At 40.2% G+C, this 22,578-nt stretch overlaps 3 protein-coding genes, 1 long non-coding RNA gene and 1 pseudogene across 14 annotated transcripts; 3 read left to right on the top strand and 2 right to left on the bottom strand.

The window, feature by feature from the left end:
* Positions 1–1,096: 1,096 nt before the first annotated feature.
* LOC121999935 (eukaryotic translation initiation factor 1A-like) lies at positions 1,097–1,652 on the top strand. Its single transcript, XM_042554547.1, has one exon. The coding sequence runs from the start codon at positions 1,106–1,108 to the stop codon at positions 1,418–1,420; it is 315 nt and encodes a 104-aa protein (XP_042410481.1). The 5' UTR covers positions 1,097–1,105; the 3' UTR covers positions 1,421–1,652.
* A 424-nt stretch (positions 1,653–2,076) lies between these two features.
* Positions 2,077–3,119, top strand: LOC121999224 (11S globulin seed storage protein 2-like). The gene is made up of 3 exons (XM_042553929.1): positions 2,077–2,104; positions 2,157–2,880; positions 2,969–3,119. The coding sequence occupies exons 1-3, from the start codon at positions 2,077–2,079 to the stop codon at positions 3,117–3,119; spliced, it is 903 nt and encodes a 300-aa protein (XP_042409863.1).
* Positions 3,120–4,222: 1,103 nt separating this feature from the next.
* Positions 4,223–4,745, bottom strand: LOC121999934 (eukaryotic translation initiation factor 1A-like). Its single transcript, XM_042554546.1, has one exon. It carries the CDS (start codon positions 4,737–4,739, stop codon positions 4,425–4,427), a length of 315 nt encoding a protein of 104 aa, XP_042410480.1. The 5' UTR covers positions 4,740–4,745; the 3' UTR covers positions 4,223–4,424.
* Positions 4,746–10,005: 5,260 nt separating this feature from the next.
* Positions 10,006–22,275, top strand: LOC122001000. 11 transcript variants are annotated; one of them, XR_006117263.1, is made up of 8 exons: positions 16,055–16,852; positions 19,345–19,399; positions 19,481–19,576; positions 19,681–19,788; positions 19,878–20,163; positions 20,393–20,464; positions 20,696–20,753; positions 20,965–22,275. It is a non-coding gene; the product is annotated as an uncharacterized LOC122001000 (long non-coding RNA). The 11 variants fall into 11 exon arrangements; XR_006117258.1 differs by adding an exon at positions 10,020–10,054 and having other exon boundaries at positions 16,786–16,852; positions 20,393–22,275; XR_006117267.1 differs by adding an exon at positions 10,033–10,054 and having other exon boundaries at positions 16,786–16,852; positions 19,336–19,399; positions 20,393–22,275.
* On the bottom strand, positions 14,416–14,487 carry LOC122003254 (annotated as a pseudogene).
* Positions 22,276–22,578: the final 303 nt, after the last annotated feature.

Genomic DNA, 22,578 nt, shown 5'->3' with positions numbered 1-22,578 from the left:
GGCGTTCAAATCCTCTGATCTATAATTTTTTGGTCTCCTCTTGGTCCTTCCATAATTTACACATTAGAGCGCGGACGAAATCTGGTCAAAATTGGCTGTGATCTCCCTTGGGTCACATTCCCACCTAGGTTATAGTTTGAGTCGAGGCAAGTGGTCAGAGGTCACCGGTGATTGGGCGGATCGCCCCTTGGTCGGAGCCATACAGTCCGTCTAACCACCAATGGCCGCCTAACTCGTCCCAAACTATAAGTTAGTTGGGAAGGTGAACCCAGGGGAGATCGCGCCTGATTTTGACTGGATTCTGGCCGCGATCTGATGTGTAAATTACAGAAGGGACTAGGGATTGTAGATCAGATGATCTGAACTCTCATCTGAAACCGATGTAGATGGCGTACTGGGTAGGTGGTTGTGTAGATCTCAAATGGGATAAAATATGAGCTTCTTCTTCTTTGCACACACTAGAGAGATCAAACAAAATATTAATACCAAAAATCAGGAAAGGAGTCTTTGGTGAAGACTCTCTGATGGTCAACTCAGTGTTTCGTCCGAGCAGACAAAGGAGAGAGGAATAGTAGATGCGTAGCAGAGTGTAAAAAGTATTACGTCGTGTCAATGTATTAAAGTATACATTGCCAATGGAAAGAGCTCCTTTTAGATACCACCTCTCATAACCTCTATAATCATGAGGTAGCAGAGAATGTCGGTATCAAAAGTTATCGAGTAAATATGTGCAGCCTGGAAAACGTATAGTCACCGTCTAAGGAATCTTCTGTTACCTATGTGCAACCCTTTAATAATTTACGCCATTAATGAGACGGTTGTAGGAATATGCTATCACAATGTGTCGGCTGATGGAAAGTATAAAGTCACCTTTGAAAAAGATTCCATTGAATGCTCACATTACAATAGAAGAATATTCTCTAACAAGGACACGGATCTTCTGGACCAGGAATTCCTGGTCCTCTCCTGGACCACACAAGTAGTATAAAACTCTCCTTCACGTGCAAAGCACGTGCACGCGCCAACGCCCAAAAAAACCCTAGCCTCTTCCAACTCCAGCGTCGCCTCCCTCCCTCCACCGCCGCTTACCTCCCAAGTCCTCCGGATGCTCGGAAACGGCCGCTGCAAGTTGACGTGCATCGATGGATCGAAGCGCCTCTGCCACATCCACGGCAAGATACACAAGAAGGTCTGGATCGCCGCCGGGGACATCATCCTCGTCGGCCTCCGAGACTACCAGGACGACAACGCGAACATCATCTTCAAGTATATGCCTGACGATGCCTGTTTCCTTAAGGCCTACGGTGAACTCCCTGAGAACATCCGCCTCAACGAGGGCATTGGAGGGCTCGACGAGGAGGACGAGGGTGGTGTCGATGACTACATCGAGTGCGAGGATGAAGATATTGACAAGATCTAAGGTAGCAGTGTTCTCTCCTATCTGTTGATGAGATTTTCCTTATCGTCGTCTTAAATCCGCTTCTGGGAATTGGGAAATAACATGTGTATGCTGTTAAGGTCTTGATTTCTGTGATAGTTGTCGGTCTTGAATAAGGTTATAGTTCTTGTTTGATGTGATGAATGGTGCTTGTATTTCACTCTAGTGGGCTGTAAAAATAACATCTTTGAACATCTTTAGTTTGATTGTTGCTATACCCTTTTGAACATCTTTTCTATTAAATCCCTCTCTATCACTTCAACTGTTGTTTTGTTTTTGAAAAATTAATAGCACATAGTGAAGCTCAGTTCACTAATGCAATATATTGTTACATTAGTAGCAGTTTAATAGTAGCATAGTGAAGGTGATACAAAACCTCAGGAAGCATCACGACACAATTGCCTTTCCCTAACTACAGAAAAAAAAAATGCCACCGATCACTATGGCATGACAAAATAAAAGAACAATTTCAGTTCAGTATCATAGCTAACAATTTAACTGCTAGGAAGAATCAAATGCAGCTATGCATCTAGAAAGCATTTGAAAGAAACAACAATAATGGGTACCATTGAAATTTGCAGTGAAAGCTAGCATCTGTCATCATATAACTGAACTAACCCAGCACATCGCAGTCAATCATGCCTAATATGTTTTCGATGCAAGGAAGTACTTGAATGATACTAGAAGTTATTTGGCCTAATATGTTTTTGATTAACAGGTATTGGAACTTTTGGCATGGTGCTTCCAGAGGCTACAAAAGAGAAGGTAATTGGGATAAAGAAGGGCGATGCTATTGCCCTTCCTTTTGGAGTTGTGACCTGGTGGTTCAATCCCAATGACACTGAACTTGTGGTACTCTTCCTCGGGGACACTTCGAAGGGCCACAAGGCTGGGCAATTCACCAATTTCCCCATCACTGACACCAATGGCATCTTCACAGGCTTCAGTACTGAATTTGTTAGTCGTGCTTGGGACCAAACTGAAGATGAGGCAATGAACCTTGTCAGCAGCCAAACCAATTCTGGTATTGTCAAGGTTAAGGATGGCCAAGAAATGCCTGCACCTTCACCGAAGGATAAAGAGGGCATAGTACTCAACTGCGAGGAAGTGCCTCTAGACGTGGACATCAAGAACGGTGGATGTGTTGTAGTCCTGGACACTGAGAATCTTCCACTGGTCGGACAGGTTGGCCTTGGTGCTGATCTCGTGAGGATCAATGGCCATGCCATGTGTTCTCCTGGATTCTCTTGTGATTCAGCTTACCAGGTGACTTATATCGTTAGAGGCAGCGGTCATGTTCAGGTGGTCAGGGTCGACGGCAAGTGTGTTCTCAAGACACATGTGAAGGTTGGTTATCTCTTCATCGTGCCAAGGTTCTTTGTTGTATCAAAGATTACTGATGCTGATGGAATGGAGTGGTTCTCTATCATATCCACACCTAAGTATATTTCTCTCTCAACACCCCCATCTTCTTAAAAGAAACAAATTCGATATCATCTAACATCCACCTGTTTTTATGCAACTTTGCAGCCCTGTGTTCACTCATTTAGCCGGAAAGACTTCTGTGTGGAAGGCGATGTCCTCGGAGGTGTTGCAAGCTGCGTTCGACACCACCCCTGAGCTAGAGAAGTTGTTCAGATTTAAAAGGACTTCCGATGAAATCTTCTTCCCTCCCGATTAAGCTAGTAGTTAGTTAGTTAGTTTCTTGCGTTCAAATAAAGCTCAGTACAATTTGTGTTAAGCATTATGATAGACATCATTTGGTGTCTTAATCTACCATGAGATCTAATGTTGGTCTGTTTTAGTGCAATAACGACCTTCTGTTACTGTCTTTTTATTCATCTTCACTGTGGTTAAAGCATTAGCTTTTAAAAATCTTTGTGCTCTCAGTCTCTCGTAATTTCAGATAGCGTCCAACAAGAATCACCAGAGTAAAATTCTTGATTAAATTTCTGTGAAAAGGTTTTCTTCGGAGACAAAGAAACAATTTGTCCCTAATTATCCTCAAAATCGTAGCAAATAAATGGCATCGAAGTGATTAATTTCCTAAATCGATTTTAAAATATTGATCTAATTATGAATCGCGAACTAGACTCTACATCGGAAGCGAACCATGAACCAGACCGTCGGTCCAATTCCCACCGGGAACTTGAACCTGAAGCAATAATGGCAGTGTCGGAGGAGTAATCCTCGAGTGCGGCAGCGGCGGAAGAAGGTGGCCACTGTGCTCCGCGGCGATCAAATTTTTCTGTGTCGACCCTACTTGCATCACCGCCTCCAAAAACCGGCCTCGCTTAGGCATAGGCTTCCTCGCCGCGAGGCTGGCTATGACCACGGCGGCACCGTGGTCGTAGCCAGCATCGATGACGACGACGCCAGAAAAAAGATGTTGCATTGGCAGCGGAAGAAGGCGGCCGCTTGCCTCTTCCGCCATTGGCTCCGCTTGCACAGTCACCTCCGTTAGTTGGCGTCACTTTGGAAGACGCTTCCTCATGGCGAGGCTATCAACGCCCGACATTGGCGGAGGAGGATTGGTCCACTGGGGTGGCAAAGGAGGAAGAAGGCGGCCATTGCGCTCCGCCGCCCTCAAAATTTTCATCGACAGCCCTGCTTGCAACACCGGCTCCAAGAACCGGCCTTTCTCCGGTAGAGGCTTCTTCTCAGCGAGGCTATCGACCACGACGGTGGTGTAGTCGTAGCTGACACCGACGGCACCGCCAGAGAAAATCTGCGGCATTGTTCAAAAGGGTATAGCAATAATCAAACTAAAGATGTTCAAAGATGTTATTTTTACAGCCCACTAGAGTGAAATACAAGCACCGTTCATCACATCAAACAAGAACTATAACCTTATTCAAGACCGACAACTATCACAGAAATCAAGACCTTAACAGCATACACATATGTTATTTCCCAATTCCCAGAAGCGGATTTAAGAGGACTATAAGGAAAATCTCATCAACAGATAGGAGAGAACACTGCTACCTTAGATCTTGTCAATATCTTCATCCTCGCACTCGATGTAGTCATCGGCACCACCCTCGTCCTCCTCGTCGAGCCGTTCGATGCCCACGTTGAGGCGGATGTTCTCAGGGAGCTCACCGTAGACCTTAAGGAGATGGGCCTCGTAAGGCATATACTTGAAGATGATGTCCGCGTTGTCGTCCTGGTAGTCTCGGAGGTCGACGAGGATGATGTCCCCGGCGGCGATCCAGACCTTCTTGTGCATCTTGCCGCGGATGTGGCAGAGGCACTTCGATCCGTTGATGCACGTTTCCTCATAGCGGCCGTTTCCGAGCATCCGGAGGACCTGGGAGGGAAGCGGCGGTGGAGGGAGGGAGGCGACGCTGGAGTTGAAAGAGGCTAGGGTTTTTTTGGGCGTTGGCGCGTGCACGTGCTTTGCACGTGAAGGAGAGTTTTATACTACTTGTGTGGTCCAGGAGAGGACCAGGAATTCCTGGTCCAGAAGATCTGCGCCCCTCTAACAAGCAGTTATTATTTTTTGATAGGTTGTTGAAATTCTCTGATGGTGTTCTCTCCTAAGTATATCTCGAATGGAGTATATAGTTGCCTATCTTTAAGCCGCTCAGCGATGCACCATGCAATGATGAAAATATGATATTGGAGCAATATGAAGCTTAGTTCTCTAGATCCAGTCAATTTTATGATCAATTGGACATATGCTGGTTGCCTCTGATGGGGAATCGAGTCCCAAGAGATTTGATCGGTACTTTAAATCGATCATCCATAGGATAGGAGATGCCTCTTAATAACCTAAGATTTGGAAGCCCAACCGAGTTTATAAGGAGAATGACTTTACACCTTCATGTATATATGAGAGACGGGCACTCTAAGATATATAAATCTGACCGAAACTATTACTAAATTGCTATTGGATCAAACAAACATATGCTGAAGGACATACTGAGAGAGGGAGGCTAATTCCCTAAAATTTGACTTGTCATATGACTGAGCAGCCTCGTGGTAGACCGACTATCGCTTAAACCCGTTCGGCTAATAGCCGATCGAATATATAATAGACGTCTTAGCATATGCCTAGAACATTGGATTCCTTAGGGCCGATCGGCTAATGGACTGGCCATCCTTGTACCGAGGACCTTAGTGCTAGACGAGGGACGAAGTCCTATTGAGAGTAACCTTTTGACTACTACCTTTCCTTGACTTTGACTACCATCTCACCTTAACTTAGATGCCACGTTTTCCTAGGGTCTGCGTATAACATCCTGTATCACTAGTCTTCCCTTCAAGTCTAGTTGAAGGAGACTCGTAGTTGACTGACTAGACCCGAGTCCTATATTTGCTCGTTCGACCAACTTATTGATCCGACAGAGAGGACGTGCTCCCATTTGCCCACCGATGTTATACTTTTTGTGATATTTTTTGAAAAAATGCATGTCAGAGGATCAAGGTGCCTGGTAGTATACCACTGATACATGGAAAGACGTTTTTCAGTGTAATGATTTAGCTATCTATCCATCATAAATGCTCATTTATGGGTGAACGCCACATGATCCACTAACACATTCTTTGAAGCAAAGGTTGACACACGTCTTTTCATACATATCAATAACACTTCTCTCTTTGTAAATTAACAGTCTTTAATGAGCATACTATTTTGATCAATCGGTTGTGATGGGGCCTAGTCTCGTGGCTTATACTTAAAAACCCTAAGTGATGTAGAAACAAATCACCTTGCGCTTTGTCTTCTTCGACCTTCTCTCCAACACTTTTTATTGGCGTATCTTTCTTCCTTTCAATCAATTAGTTCCTCTTTTGCTTCCTTTTTGTTTCCCATACACTCCTTCATTGCACAAGAATTTTTTACTTCCTGGAATACTTTTACTCATTCAGATTTTGACAATTATAATCGAGAGGTGCTTCACCTTCAATATGAAATCCCCAAAAGCTACTGCATTCACCTTCCTTGCCCCCAAGAATGCTCTCATCACCCTCCGAAGGGTCATGTTGTTGGTGTAGGGAGCACCAAACGATCGAACATGTATTTTGATAATAGCAAAGGGTTCAAAGTTAAGATTACTTGTTGTCTAACAAGTGTGAATGAGTTTGCAGGAAAGTCTTAAGTGTTCTTAAGCAAAAGTCCTAGTGGATTCTAGGCAGGTGGAAAATCCTAGGGGGAGGTAACCCTAGATCTTAGGGGTTGGTAACTCTAGGTTATGACAAGTCCTAACTGTGGTTAAGCAATGAAGTCCTGGTCCGGGGGATTGGGCGAAGTTTTAGCGGGTCAAACACTTTAGGTAAAATCCTAGAGTCGAGGACTTTAGGTGAAAATCCTGGGGGTCACGGACTAAGTAAAAGTCTGGACAAGGCGTGGAGCGGACGTTCAGCATGAAATCCTGAAGTCTTGGACGCTAAGAAAAAGTCCAGACGATCTGGAGGACCGATATGGCAAAAGGTAATTTCTCCTGAGAAGAGTAGGTGAGGATGTGTTCCCTAAAAAGGGAACAGTAGGCGTCAATCAGACCTAGAGTTTTAGAGAAACTCAAAATCAAGACCAGATAGTCTGAAGACTGTCAAAACTTATATTTCGTTATATATTACTGCATGAACTAACCTTGTTTTGTAAGAAATTGAGGTACTAGAAATTGGTGGTCCGAGCGCCTGGTGGTGTTCAGGCCCGTTTGCCCACCGATGCTATACTTTTTGTGATATTTCTTGAAAAAAATCATGTCAGAGGATCAAGGTGCCTGGTAGTATACCACTGATATGCAGGAAGACATTTTTCAGTGTTATGATTCAGCTATCTTATCCATCATAAATGCATATTTATGGGTGAACGCCACGTGTTCCACTAACACATTCTTTGAAGCAAAAGTTGACACACGTCTTTTCATACATATCAATGTAACGACCCAATTTTCCTTATTTCGAGTTCCAAATGTCCATAAAAATATTTGGAAATACTTTTAAAATATTCTAGAGATTTTTAGGAATTTTTAGAGTATTTTTATGTAATTTTTGGAGGTCGTTTAGTAGGGTTACAAAAAGAAAGAAGTTTTGATAAAAAACGTTGAAGGTGAGATTCGAACCCACGATCTCGGGTCGGACTGACCCAAGCAAAACCGACCCAACCAACTGAGCTACGCTCGTTTTGTTAATCATATATGGAACGATATATATTTAAGTAATAGTTAGGAACAGTAAAATAATAGGAAATAAAATGGTTGTAGCTGGGATTCGATCCCTCGAGTTGGGCCTTAAGCAGAACGCAGCACACCAACAGACCAGCCGCGGGTTTGTTAATAAAACCCAAATCAAGTTGTATTTAAGCAATTGTTAGTTAACAGAATATTAAAGTTATAAGAAGAGAACTTAGGTTTTCCCCGTGACAAAATCTTCTCCTCTCCTCCTCTCGTGACGGCGTTTTTTTCCTCTCGGGCGAAAACAGAGACGAAGCTAGGGCTTCGTCTCCAGCGGCCGGCGAGCACCCTTCTCCGTGAGTTCTTCATACCTTTGTGATCCTCTCGTCGAGGAGAGCAAGAAGATACCAAGAGATCGTCGAGGAAGCATATATCCGAAGCCCTAGAAGCCTCCTTCTCCTTCGGTTGTAAGTCCAAGCAAATCCCGATGAGTTGCTACTCACCTGCAGTAGGAGAGGTTTTCGGATTTTGATTGAGAGTTTTCTCTTGTCCGGTTTCTTTCAGATGTTTTGAGGTTTATGATCTTGATGGATTCGGTTTTAATCTCCTTGCTATACAAAGAGTGTAAACAGCCCTTGCATTTAGCACTGAAAGTTTTAGTTTCTGGCCACTTCAATGACCATGAACGGATTTCTGTTAAGTGGCAGTCTTAGTTCCTTTCTTACTGTATTGAGTATGAAAAGGGTTGTAATTTAGCAATTCAGTGTGGGATTCCCTGAGAGGTACGAGCATGGACAACTCTTTTGCATCAAGCATTAGTTAGTTTTATTGTTTACTTAATGAACAAGAATAGACAAGTAGTGGAATGGTTAGGTATTCTATTAAATCTTGTTTTAGGTTTACGAGTAGTTCAAGGATTATATTTTTCCTTCTTTGATTGTGGCAGCAGTAGAACCTTTTATTCCTGCCGTGAGCAGGATTAGTTTCTGATTCGATTTTTAGTTAGCAGTTCAGATTTGTATTCCTTTACTTTAAGTAGCATTCTGTTTTTTACAACATGTTTAGAAGCCCTAAAGTAGCATTCCTTGCCCTGTTTTTACAGCATGTTTAGAAGACCTAAAGTAGCATTCCTTGCTGTTTTTTTTCAGTATGTTAGAAAGCTTAGAGTTTCATTCTTTTGCCCTGTTTTTACAGTGTGGTTAAAAGGCTTAAAGTTGCTTTCTTTTGTTTAGTTTATAGCATGATCAGTAAGCCCAAAGTTACTTGCTTTTACCCTATTTTTATAGCATGCAGATTTTTATAAGTAAAGTATGCAGATTTTTGATAGGCTTAATATGCAGAGTTTTGGTTAAGCTTTGCATGCAGATTTATGTTAAGCTTTGTATACAGATTTTCAATACGTAGGGTGTGTTCTAGTGCACACCAAGTGCTTGATAAAATGCTTAGCTCAGTATAATGCTACAGTAGGCATTTTAATAGCTCAGTAAATGCAGTAGAAGCATTTGAAGTAACTTATTTAGTCTTGCTTCAGCTTATATGGGACTACGGTCCAATGGGTGGGCTCCCACAGTCGCCTCTAGGTTCAGATAACCTAGTTCTAGGTTCAGATAACCTAGTAAAAAGCAAGATAAGAAAATTAGCTATGAAATCAGTATTTTATTTTCAGCAATGGCACTGTACTGGATTAGATATCTATTGGGTTGGGCTCCCACAGTCGTCCCTAGGTTTAGATAACCTAGTAAACCCTACTAGACTCGGAACTTGCAATCCCGGGTTTAGTTAGGGATGCGCGCACAGCAAGTACAGTTGCCGGGCCCATCAGCAGCATGATTATTATTTTAATCTATTATGTAAATAGTTTTCAAAACTTCACAAATTTGTTATGTGAATACAAGTTAGACTCAGTTTAGCATTAATTAGTTTAGCTTAGGTATCAATTCAGTTTCTCGTTGATACACATGATAGTTTTATGATTAGCTTTACATGTTAGCTTTTTAGTTAGTTTCTTCGCTATTTATGAGCATGATTAGTTGTACATGTTTAGTATTTCAGTTAGTTTCTTCGCTATTTATGAGCATGATTATGATTAGTTGTACATGTTTAGTATTTCAGTTAGTTTCTTCGCTATTTATGAGCATGATTAGTTGTACATGTTTAGTATTTCAGTTAGTTCCTTTGCTATTTATGAGCATGATTAGCTATACATGTTTAGTATTTCAGTTAGCATGATATGATTTCTTTGCTATTCATGAGCATGAGTAGCTATACATGTTAGTTTTCCAGTTAGTTGATTTCTTGGCTATTTATGAGCATGAGTAGCTTTACATGTTAGCATTCAGTTTTAGCATGTTTTTATTTATATACATGCATATCGAGTTTTTGTGAGTAGGATAGCGCTCACTAAGCTTTTAGCTTATAGATACTATTTTCCTCCTACTGCAGATAAAGGAAAAAAGCTAAAGTATAAGGAAGAAGGCGACAAGGAGGTGCTGTGACGGTGTGTGATGTGTGGACTATGGAGAGATCCAGAATTAGCTGGCAAAATTGTCAAGAGTTTTCTTTTAGTTCTCTTTTAATGTTATATTGAAATTGAGTTTATTTCCGCATTTGTAGTTTGATACCTCCTATTGTTGGAGTGATATGGTTGTTTGCCATTGCTAGAGTAGTTTCATATTTTTATTGTGCTATTATACTGCGTGGTTGTGAAATTATATGTTCCAGCCGCCTGTGGCTGAGTATACATGTAATGTATCCCAGTTTGGGGTCACCGGTACAGGGGAGACTCTGCCGAAATTTTTCGGTAGAGTTTCTATGTGATTTTTAATCATACCGGTTAAGTAGAGTTAGTAGTCAAGTAGCGTCCACCTTTAGAGAATAGTAGTAGTGTAGAAAGGTGGGTCGTTACAATCAATGACACTTCTCTCTTTGTAAATTAACAGTCTTTAATGAGCATACTATTTTGATCAAACGGTTGTGATGGGGCCTAGTCTCGTGGCTTATACTTAAAAACCCTAAGTAATGTAGAAACAAATCACCTTGCGCTTTGTCTTCTTCGACCTTCTCTCCAATGCTTTTTATTGGTATATCTTTCTTCCTTTCAATCAATTAGTTCCTCTTCCGCTTCCTTTTTGTTTCCCTTACACTCCTTCATGGCACAAGAATTTTTTACTTCTTGGAATACTTTTACTTGTTCAGATTTTGACAATTATAATTGAGAGGTGCTTCACCTTCAATATGAAATCCCCAAAAGCTACCGCATTCACCTTCCTTGCCCCCAAAAACGTTCTCATCACCCTCCGAAGGGTCATGTTGTTGGTGTAGGGAGCACCAAACGATTGAACATGTATTTTGATAATGACAATGGGTTCAAAGTTAAGATTACTTGTTGTCTAACAAGTGTGAATGAGTTTGCAGGAAAGTCCTAAGTATTCTTAGGCAAAAGTCCTAGTGGATTCTAGGCGGGTGGAAAACCCTAGGGGGAGGTAACCCTAGGTCTTGGGGGTAGTAACTCTAGGTTATGGCAAGTCCTAGCTGTGGTTAGGCAACGAAGTCCTGGTCCGGGGGACTGGGAGAAGTTTTAGCAGGTCAAAGACTTTAGGTAAAATCCTAGAGTCGAGGACTTTAGGTGAAAATCTTGGGGGTCGCAGACCAAGTAAAAGTCTGAACAAGGCGTGGAGCGGACGTTCAGCATGAAGTTCTAAAGTCTCGGACACTAATCAAAAGTCCAGACGGTCTGGAGGACCGATCTGACAAAAGGTAATTTCTCTTGAGAAGAGTAGGTGAGGATGCGTTCCCTAAAAAGGGTAGACATCGGTCTGACCTAGAGTTTTAGCGAGACTCAAAATCAAGACCAGACAGTCTGAAGACTGTCAAAACTTATATTTCATTATATATTACTGCATGAACTAACCTTGTTTTTTAAGAAATTGAGGTACTAGAAATTGGTGGTCCGAGCGCTTGGTGGAATTTAGGCGCCCAGGGTCCGGGCTCCCGAAGCTGCTTCGGGCGCTAGGGAAGCTTTCGCCTGGGCGAGGTGCTTGGGCAGGCACCTTCGAGATTCAGGTGCCTAGAGCTAGTTTGAGCATCCGAAACATCGAAGTTTATCTGGTCGCCAAGATGGAGCGCATTAATTGGATGGGCCTACATCACGGTCTGGGCGCCCGGGGTGGTCCAAGCTCCCAGAATGGGATATATAAGGAGCCTTCGACCAAAGGCTAAAACACAACATTTCAAACAACTTCTATTTCTGTGTGCTGCTCAGAAAATGCCTCTTTGACGCCTAAAAGTTACTCCGATGATGACTGATGTAAGTAGATTGTATACACTTATTAGCATGTTTTGACGCACATTCACATACTTTGAGCATGCTTGATCTATGCATTTTCGTACTTTCAGCTTTCCTTTTTAGCATATTTACTCTTTTTGTTCGGAGATCTGCTTTTGTGTATTTTTTGTACGTAGGAGTCGAATCTGGTGAAAGATGCATGTTTGAGGCCAAATCTGCAAGCAAAACGATGGAGGAAGCCATAACACTTGAACCCTACACGACCCTGCCATAGGGGGTTGCTCAAGCCGTGTAAGGATAAGAGGCTGTGTAGCTGCACCAGAGAAGGAAGATGACATGGCCGTGTGAACCTCACACGGTCGTGCCAAGTTTTGAAGCCTAAGGAAGCCTGGGCCGTGTACACCACACAACCATGTCAGTTTTCTAGAGATAGGAGAAGCCTCGGCCGTGTACGCTACACGACCGTGTGAGGTTTTCAGAGAGCAGGAGAGTTCTGGTCGTGTGCACCACACGGCCGTGCCAGGTTTCCAGAGGTGAAGGCAGTGCAGGCCATGTGGATCTACACGGCCGTGCAAAGGGGGCGTTGATAGAGGCAAGACACAACCATGTACCTCACATGGCCGTGTGAGGTTGACAGAGAAGAGAGTGGAGCAGGCCGTGTGAACCTCACACGGCCGTGCCACGAGGCCGTGTGGCGCCCAAAACTCACCTCTATATAAGCCCTTCTTCTTGATTTGAAAGGGGATCTTCTCCCCTTTGGGAGAAAGCAAGATTTGGGTCTTTCCTTCCAATCTTGGGAGGATTTATGGGCAATCTAAAGGAAGATCTTCAACGGATTCAACTCCGGGAGCGTGGATTGGATCCGAAGACCAAGCTTCATTTTAGATAAGTTTTCTTTCTCTCCTCTTCTTGGGTTGGGGATCAAAGAAATGCTTGTAATCTTTATATTTTCATATTTCTCTCTTCGATTCATGGAGTAGATCTCTTTGTTTTAGGATGGAGGGAGTATTTGTATGATGAATTGATGTAAACTCTTGTGGATTTGTCATTTCCTTATTTCTATGATATTGTCTTGTTTGTATCAATTCAATCTTGAATGAATTGTTGTGATGTGGACCTAATTCACATTCTTGATTGATTGTTTGAATGTCCTATGGATCTTGTAGAGATTATCTCCCACTCAATTTTTCGAGGGAAGCACGCGAAAGGTGCAAGCCCGTGTAAGGACGTTTGAGGGATAAGATTTAGGGAAAAATAAGATAATTCAAGAGGGTATGATAGATTTAGGGATTAATCTTTATATCTTATGGGTTGAGAAGTATGATCTTTGTGTTGATTATCTGAGGGATCTTTGTGACAGGAACATGCCCATGTAAGGACAACATAAGTTCATATCTAATTGATCACATTTAGGTATAGATTTTAGTCCTAGGCCGGTTGTCTATTGCAAGAGAGAACCGGTAACCTTCTATAAATGTTGGATAATTGAGAAATAAGATTTGGTAGATCATTTACATTGAGGAGTCTACAAAGAAACCAAAACATCCTAGAACATTCCTTTATCATAGCCCATAATCTTGTTTATTGATCTTTCATTTCTATGTTTACTTTTTATTAGTTACATTTAGCTTTTGGAAACCAATTGATTAGTTGTTTAGCTAACTCATGTTGAAATATTTCTAGTGTTTATTCCAGTCTCTGTGGATACGATAATCTTTTATATTATTTGCGACATTTCCGTACACTTGCGGAGGTCAACAAGTTTTTGGCGTCGTTGCCGGGGACTGTGCTATAATATTAGGAATTATCAATTGAGTTAGACTAGACATAACTTTTCTTTTCATTTGCATAGTTGTAACTAATTGTTAGAATTATGTTTTTATAAGTTTTTCATTTCTTGTATAACATTCTTGTCAATTTCTTTCTGTTGTAATTCTAATTCTGCATTTTCGATTCTAACATTCTTTGTCTAACTTTTCTCTATTTTCTTTTGATTTACTCTTTCTCTATCTCTTTCTTTTGTAAACATATCTTGCCATCTTGTTCTTGTGTATGCGAAGTTCTAACTTTGCAGGAGAACTTCTTCCTCTAGACCCTGAGATAGACAGAATATTTCATAGAAGAAAAATTCTGCAAAGACAACAAGAAGAACAAGAACATTCTATTATGGCAAACAGACCACTAAAGGATTATGCAACACCTTATGCTAGGGGGTTTCGATCTAGTATTTCAAGGCCTTCAGTTGAGGCAAATAATTTTGAGATCAAACCTGCAATCATATCTATGGTGCAACAAAATCAATTTGGTGGAGGACCGCATGAAGACCCAAATCAACACTTGGAGGTCTTCTATGAAATATGCGGTACAATGAAAATGAATGGTGTTCCTTCAGAGGCAGTGTGTCTACTATTGTTTGGGTTTTCTTTGAGAGATAGAGCCAAGCAATGGTTGAATTCTTTGGCTCCAAATAGCATCACCACATGGGAGCAATGCGAGCAACAATTTCTTGACAAATTCTATGCCCCTAGTAAAACAGCTCATATGAGGAATCTTATTGCAAGCTTCAAACAAGCAGACTCAGAATCTTTATTTGAAGCATGAGATAGATACAATAGCATACTCAGACAATGCCCACACCATGGTTTGGAAAGATGATTAGTGCTACACACGTTTTATAACGACATTAACTATCACACAAAAGTGTCCCTTGATTCAGCTGCTGGAGGGGCACTTATGAATAAGAGTTTAGATGAAGTCGAGGAGATAATTGAGAGCGTAGCACAAAACCACCATCAATGGGCTAATGAAAGAAGTGGTGGCTATTCTTGTATGAACCCAATAACAAAAGCATCAGGAAAATTTGATGTTGATGCAGTGACTTTGTTGGCTGCAAAACTAGATGCTCTTACAAAAAAATTTGAGAATACGGGAGCTAGCTCGAGTACAGCCAATGTCATTGTTGCTTCTTGTGAAGTATGTGGAAGTTCTGAACATCCAAGTGACTCGTGTCCATTGGGGGCTATAACTGCACAAATCAATCAATTAAAGCAATGTGATGCAATCATGGGTTTCAATCAGAGGCAGAACAACCCCTACTTGAATACCTACAACCCTGGATGGAAGAGTCATCCTAATTTCTCTTATAGAAATAACCAAGATCAAGGACCATCCATGGGGACAAGGCCTAATTTTCAATCCGGGCAACAAAATTTTCAGCAATAATCTTCTCAAGGCTTTCTTATGTCCAAAATTGAAAAGATGTTTGAAGAAATTATGTCCAGTCAAAATGAAATGAAACAAGCTCAGAACGAAATGAAATAAGACATTTTGAAGCTTACTCAGAAAATGGATAATTTTGATAGACATCAAAAGATTTTGGAAAGTCAGATTGCCCAACTAGCTTCCTCATCTTCTAGAGCACCAGGACAATTACCTAGAAAGCCTGATGTTAATTCCATGGAACACTGTAATAGAATTGAGCTTAGGAGCGGACGAACCTTGGGAGATCCCCAAGTGACTGCTCCAAAAGGGATGCACAATGAAGAAGAGCTCTCTCCTCCATCACCAAATCAGATTCAAGTTGATGAGGAGAGTACCATTAAGGTTGAAGAGACTCTTCCACTCAACCATCAAAGTATAGCAGTCCCTTTTCCTCAAGCATTGATTATGTTAAAGAAAGATGAAGAGTTTGGCAAATTCTTGGAGAAGGTGAAAGAAATATGTGTTGAAGTACCACTCATTGATGCAATCCTTCAGATGCCCAAGTTTGCCAAATTCTTGAAGGACATCATGTCAAATAAGAGAAGGAAAGGAGATATTGAGACCATTGCGCTTACAGAGGAATGCAACGCTCTTTTGGGAAAGAACACTTCCCCAAAGTTGAAGGACCCTGGAAGCTTTTATATTCCTTGCAATATAGGAACTGAATTTATTGAAAAAACTTTTGATGATTTGGGGGCAAGTGTTAGCCTCATTCCTTATTCTATTTATAATAAGTTAGGTCTCAAAAACTTTAAACTTACTACCATGACACTACAACTTACTGATCACTCATGTAGGTTCTCTATGGGTACACTACAAGAAAATCCCCATTTAACAACACTCAAACGACAATGGTTTTATGCCAAACCATTGTCTTTTTGCCTTTTAACAAAGGTTTTAACAAAAACCGTTGTCTTTTAGCAGTTTTTAGCTTACAACAACGATTTTTAAAAACCGTTGTCTATTTATGCTTTTTCGGGGCTACGACAATGGTTTTTAAAGGCTATGACAACAGTTTTTAAAAACTGTTGTCTATGTACATATGTTTTTGAGATTACGACAATGATTTTTGAAAACCGTTGTCTATTAAGTGTTATTGAATACAGTTGTTTTTTTTTCGCCGTTTTTTCCCTTCGCCATTTTTTTGCCGCCGCGTTTTTTCTTTCCCTCTCCTCGAAATTTTTTCCCGCCGCATTCCCCCCTTTATCTTCTCAATCCCTAAGCATTTTCGTCGATCTCTTCACCTACTTCACATTTTTTTTCTCCTTTCCTCTCCAAGCCCTAAACCTGCCGCCCCTTCTCCTTTCCTCTCCAACCCCTAAACCCATCACCCCTTCACGACTCGTAGCAGATGGACCCCTAGAATTCGTGTCACCAAAATCGACGGATCTTCAGGAATTCCTCCCTCCTTTCAATCTTTCACAGCAACCTCTCTGCGATCTGGTGAGTTTTCTTTCAATTCTATTGCAATGCATTTGGCCCTAGTTTGTTTTGGTGTTACAGTTTCTTTTCTTGTTATTGATACTTGGAGATTCCTAACTTGAAACTTTCGACTTTTTCTTTGAGTTAATTCATTTTATCAATTGTTTCGTTGATGAGTAATTTCTTTTTTATGGTTGATCCTACATATTATATATTTTGGAGGGGCATTGCTTCTTAATTTCATAGTTTTGGATGTGCAGATGGCAACAAAGGCGTTAACAAAAGAGGCAATTGTAATGACTGAGAAGAAGATGAACATGAGCTTAGGTATGCCGAGAACTTTTTCCGTTGCATCTGAAGTTATTCTATCTGAATAACATAGTCCTAATACGATTCGCACATTTATTGTGGATGATATTATTAAAATGTCGAAGAAAAATTCTGCTAAAGGGAAAAGACCTCCGAGGCCTCCTGTGAGTGAATATATTCTTGCCAGGAAAGTTTTATTTTCCTTCAAATTATTAAACAGTTGATGACAAAATTCCTTGACTTTAGATTAAACACCAAGGCTTTCAGAATAGGAATCCTTCCCATGGTAACACCGTGCTACAGGGATCCATTGTAACGACCCACCTTCTACTAACTAAGCTGTAAGGCTGATCGTCACATTAATCTATGCTAACTAATCCATGACCATCATTACATCTAGATGCGGAAGCGGTACTAATCAAAATTTTGCTAAACTATTGTCATTTCTTTATTCTACATGTGCTAAGGGTGTAATCTAAGCTGTTCATGACATATATTATATTCCCCAATGGTCAAGGAACTTAACTAAGGGTTTCTAGCTAATATCAGGCCTCCCAATCGATCCACAGATCAATTGGAATAGTCGGATCGATCCAGTGATCGATTCAACCGGCTACTGTATGCGGGTCATAGGTTGGATCGATCCAGTGATCGATCCAGCACGCTACTGTGCCCGGGATGATAATTTGGATCGATCGGCTGATCGATCCAGGCTAGTCAATCGATCCATTGATCGATCCTAGAGCTCTCTGTTCACGACAGAATTGGCTGGATCGATCGGCTGATCGACCCAGAAGCCTACTGTTCGCGGAACAGATTGCCCAATCGATCAGCTGATCGATTGGAAACCCCCAATCGATCCACCGATCGATTGAAGTTTCTGATTTTGCAGCTAAACTCTGATTTCAGCACTGTTTCGTGCCTCAATCACAATACAAGTTCTAAAATGATTGATAAACACTCTAACATCATAAAACTAGTGTTCTAAGCATAATAAAGTGCATGGTTAACTAATTCGTAGCAATGAACATACTAAAGTGCAAATGATAAAATACTGAAAAGTTCTAATGTTTAAACAAAGCTTGCTAAGGTTCCCTAAGATCTTCTTTCCAAGTTCCTGCCCACACACATCTTTGCAGCATTGTCCTCCAGCCTCCGCTAGTCCATCTTCCCTTTACCTTTATCTGCAGTATAAGGAAAAGGAAGTATCTATAAGCTTTCGCTTAGTAAGAAACCATCTACCTCACTAAAACATGCATACGATGCATTTATACTTTTAAAAACATGCTATTACACATATGCTAAACTTGCGAAAACATGGCATACTGAAATCACTGAACATAACACTAAATCATGGCATACAAAGCTAATGATAAACTATCATGTATATCAATAAAGAAGACTAAACTGAACATGAACTGAGCTAAGCTGTAACTGAATTCAAACTCAACTATCATAACTAATCTTTGTGAGTTTTGAAAACTAATAACATAATAGATTAAAATACATAATCATAATGCTAATGGGCCCGACAACTGTACATGCTGTGCGCGCATCCTTAACTAGATTCGGGGTTGCAAATCCCGAATTTAGTAAGGTTTACTAGGTTATCTAAACCTAGGGACCGACTATGGGAGCCTAGCCCAATGGATATCTAATCCTGTACAGTGCCCCTACTGAAAATAAAATACTGAATCATAACTAACTAATTTATCTTGCTTTTACTAGGTTATCTGAACCTAGAACTAGGTTATCTAAACCTAGAGGCGACTGTGGGAGCCCACCCATCGGACATCTAGTCCTGTAAAAGCTAAAGCAAGACTACATAAACTATAAAATGTTTCTATTGCATTTATCTAAGCTGCTAAAATGCCTAAGTTGCATTCTTCTGTGCTAAATCATTTAATCGAACACTTAGTATACGCTAAATCGCATTCTTTGTGTCGATAGTCTACATATTACTAAACTAATACATGGAATTCACACGGAAGCTACTTATACTGCAGGTGAGGGGTTTCTTACCTCGTACGCTAATTTTCTTGCAACCCTATTCGTTAGAATTCCGGTGGAGACGATCCTTTCGACAATCTCCTCACTCCAACGCGTTCTTCTCGTGGAGGGGAACGTCCTTGTGCTGGAATCACTGCCGGAAGGTACTCTTGGGGCCCTAGGGAGAGAACCCTAAGGTTGGCGCTGAGAAGAAGAAGGAGAAGGAGAAGTGGGCGGCGGTGAGGGTTGAGGAGAAGAGAATCACAATTAAAATAAAACCCCATTTAATAATTCCCTTTTTATATTAAGTGGTAATTCCGGCCCAACTCCAACTTAAATAAAATTGTTTCCCTTTCCTTTCAGCACGGCCTTGCTGGGTTCAACCGGTTACTAGAATTATCCGTAAACCATAGGTCTCGGGTTCAATTCCCGCTTAGGCCGTTTTCGTTTTCTATTTATTTTTGCTACTTCCGCTACTCTAAAAATTCTGTAAAAATATCCTAAAATTCCAGTTTTTCTAGATCTACTCAATTTTCGGGCGTTACATTCATGGATTCCAGATCTTCAATTAGACAGGTAATAGCTAGTATACTGTGTTTTTCTAGATGATGTTTATGCTGTACATTTGTTAATCTATTGTTTACCATCGATGTTTAGGGTGTGCTTGCAAAGAGAAGGTCAAATTTTCATGGGAATCAATTCCCAGTAAACACAGAGGTGGCTAGGAAGGCTGTTGACTTGATTGTAAATCAAGTAACACACTTCTATATTCTTAAAAAAGATTTTGGCAAAATATTCTTTATCTAATATTTATCATTATCTCTTATTGCTTATTTATATTTGTGCTTTCTTGCAAGAACACTTGTCAAAAGATGATGCTAAACAGCAATTTTTTAGAATCTTGAGAACTCCTCCTTATGGGAATTCTGTTTTCTTCAGTGTACGGAAGATAGATGATCCTATAGGTCTGTTACCTGGACAATCATTTTAGAAATTAATAAGTGAGGGGTTAGTTAAAACATATTGTGGGTTATGTTTCTCCTTTTTTGTGCAGAAGTCATATCTTTATGAGGGGAAGAAGAAAGGCCCTTAAAACAGAGAATACCAATGAAGAGGATAAGGCAGAATCTAATTGTTGTAACAATGTTGAGAGGTTTGGATTTGTACCTGGTCCAAATTTCACTATGGAATCTTTTGAGACGTATGCAGATGAGTTCAAGAGACAATATTTTAGCAAAAGTGCAGAATTTGTTTTAGGGTCCTGCCAGCAGGAACCTTCCGATGATGATATTGAAGGTGAATATTGGCGGATAGTGGAAAGACCAACAGAAGAGATTGAGGTGCCACTACATTTCCTATGCAGACATACATAATCATTATGCATTTTCATCTGTTGATTTATTTCACAATTTGGCTTCACAACTTTGATGTATTGTATCCACTTTCTTCTTTCCTTGAACCTTTGTTGTTTCCATACCTTAATATTAGAAACTTTATTCATATATTGGTTTCGACCAGAACCTGCAGCCAGATAGAACTCTAACTCATATGCTAACTTTGGTTGTTTAGGTTCTTTATGGTGCTGATTTTGACACTGGGGTTTTCAGTAGTGGCTTTCTCAAAGAGTGATCCTCTGCGAAGGTATGAGCACTAGGGGATCAGTATATGAGTTCTGGATGGAATTTAAATAACATCATGACATGCTATTATTTCCTAAGAAAAACTGTATACTAGTCTATTATGTCACAAGATTGTGTTTACATCATTTAATAAGTATCAAATGCCAAGTCATATTTATTCTTTTCAACAAAAAATGTATTTGTATATACAAGGTGAAGCTTCTCTATTAACACAATGCTTCTAATATGATAGTCCATCTCACTCAGTTGCAGTGGCATCACACTCAGATGGATGCTAGTGGTTCAGAGAGGTAAAGACACAACATTTTTATTTCTTGATTTCGCTTCTTTACAGTGATCTGCCAGGAAGATGCATGGTTTGATTCTGTCAGTATCTTGGAATCTGATTCTGATGATGATTTCTCAAGAGTTCATGGAGGCAGTATTAGTTTACTCTTTACAGATGCATCATGATCACACAACAGACCTAGGTAGTGATGATTGATATTTTAATGCTTGCAGATTGTATTCCAGCAGCAAATGCAACAGTGGCTCAGCCATTGCAGTATGAAAATGCTTCATGTTGTATGGAGGGTGTTTATCTTAGCACTCCATTGACAGTGGTTCCTACAATCAACTGTTTTCCAGCTGATAGATTGGTGAATTCTTACGGAAGCTTTCGCGAGCTTCCTAGTAAGGTTGAGGAAGCTAGAGATAGAGCTCAAGGAGCAGACATTTACATCAAAAAGAAAAAGGGTTTAAATGAATCATATGGTGGTTTGAAAGGCTCCAAAGAGGTACATGAGACGGATGACAAATCTCATGTCAACAAGGCTTCATTGCACATCTGCAACTTGGTCCCTTCTATTTGTTTATATAATAAAGTTCAACAGATGCCAAATGCTAGTCCACCATGTCAAAGGAAAAGATCAGCAGTTATCTTATAAGAGAAAGTCTTACGATGGAGAAGAGATAACTGAGTTCTGTAAGTAAAGCATTTCTATTTTAAAGTTTTTTGGGGTTGTTTATTGTTTCTTATCTAAGCATATATATATATATATATGTTTCAGTTTCTATCTCTAGATCTAATTACTCATATACTGCACATGCACTGTCATTAATTCACTGATTAGACGCAGATTTTTGGAATATATTACATCCACAGCAATTGCAGCGACTCAAACTTCGCCATTGCGTCCTGCTCCGACGGTGGCCAGAAGCCGAAGCACTCGTCGTCCAACAGCGGCACGTCGTTGCTACAACTTTCGAAACGGTTCTTTGAAAGAACAACATCTCTTTTCTTTGAAAGAACAGCATCTCATATCAAGAATTAACTAGAAAGATAAAATAAGAACTTATGGGTCCAAATTAACTGATTGACTTTTCTATATAGCTCATATCAGGAATTACCATATAACTGCTAAGTTTTTCCAACACAGTGGTAAACACATATTTCAGAACAAGTTTTTTCATACATATAATAGTGTATTTCTTTTGATATCAATAGATTGTTGATCTCCTGGTGCCTTGTCAAAGGGGTGGAAAGATTGAACTTTTTGATGGAGCTGGTGTGGGGAAGACTAGATTTATTATGGAACTGATGATCAATGATATTGAAAAAGGTTGGTATAAAAGAATTAGCAAGTGAAAAAAAAAGAGTTCAATGAAATCCTACAAGTTAAAGATTGTGATGGGACTTGTTCATTAGTTGGCTATTGTTCATTAGTTGTAAATGGAACTTATTTGTTTATTTCTTCTTTTGTGATTGTAATTCTTGTAAAAGCAACATTCTGAATGACATTAATGTGGAGAATATTCTTTCTTTTGTGATTATGATTCTTTATTATATATTTATATTGAAATATAATATATTGGTATTTAAAGATAATAATTTAAAAGACAACAGTTTAAAACCATTGTTGTTGTCTATCACCCTCAAAGACAACGGTTAAAAACCGTTGTCGTAGCCCCAAAAATGATTGTAACGGGCAATGTTATTAAAAAAATACTCTAAAGAACAACGGTTTTAAACCGTTATCTTTTCATTCAAAGACAACGGTTTAAAATCGTTGCAAAACTGTTGTCTTTTCAGTCAAAGACAACGGTTTAAAACCGTTGTCGTAGCCCCCCACTTTT

Source organism: Zingiber officinale, chromosome 7A, assembly GCF_018446385.1.
Source record: "Zingiber officinale cultivar Zhangliang chromosome 7A, Zo_v1.1, whole genome shotgun sequence".
NCBI classification, from domain to species: domain Eukaryota; kingdom Viridiplantae; phylum Streptophyta; class Magnoliopsida; order Zingiberales; family Zingiberaceae; genus Zingiber; species Zingiber officinale.
This window is presented reverse-complemented; position numbering and strand designations above follow the sequence as displayed.

Coding starts and splice junctions, on each gene's coding strand:
- LOC121999935 (XM_042554547.1), top strand. CDS start 1,106: ATGCTCGGAAACGGCCGCTGCAAGTTGACGTGCATCGATGGATCGAAG.
- LOC121999224 (XM_042553929.1), top strand. CDS start 2,077: ATGCCTAATATGTTTTCGATGCAAGGAA. Junction 2,105..2,156: donor TATGTTTTCGATGCAAGGAA/GTACTTGAATGA, acceptor TTTGATTAACAG/GTATTGGAACTTTTGGCATG. Junction 2,881..2,968: donor TCTATCATATCCACACCTAA/GTATATTTCTCT, acceptor GCAACTTTGCAG/CCCTGTGTTCACTCATTTAG.
- LOC121999934 (XM_042554546.1), bottom strand. CDS start 4,739: ATGCTCGGAAACGGCCGCTATGAGGAAACGTGCATCAACGGATCGAAG.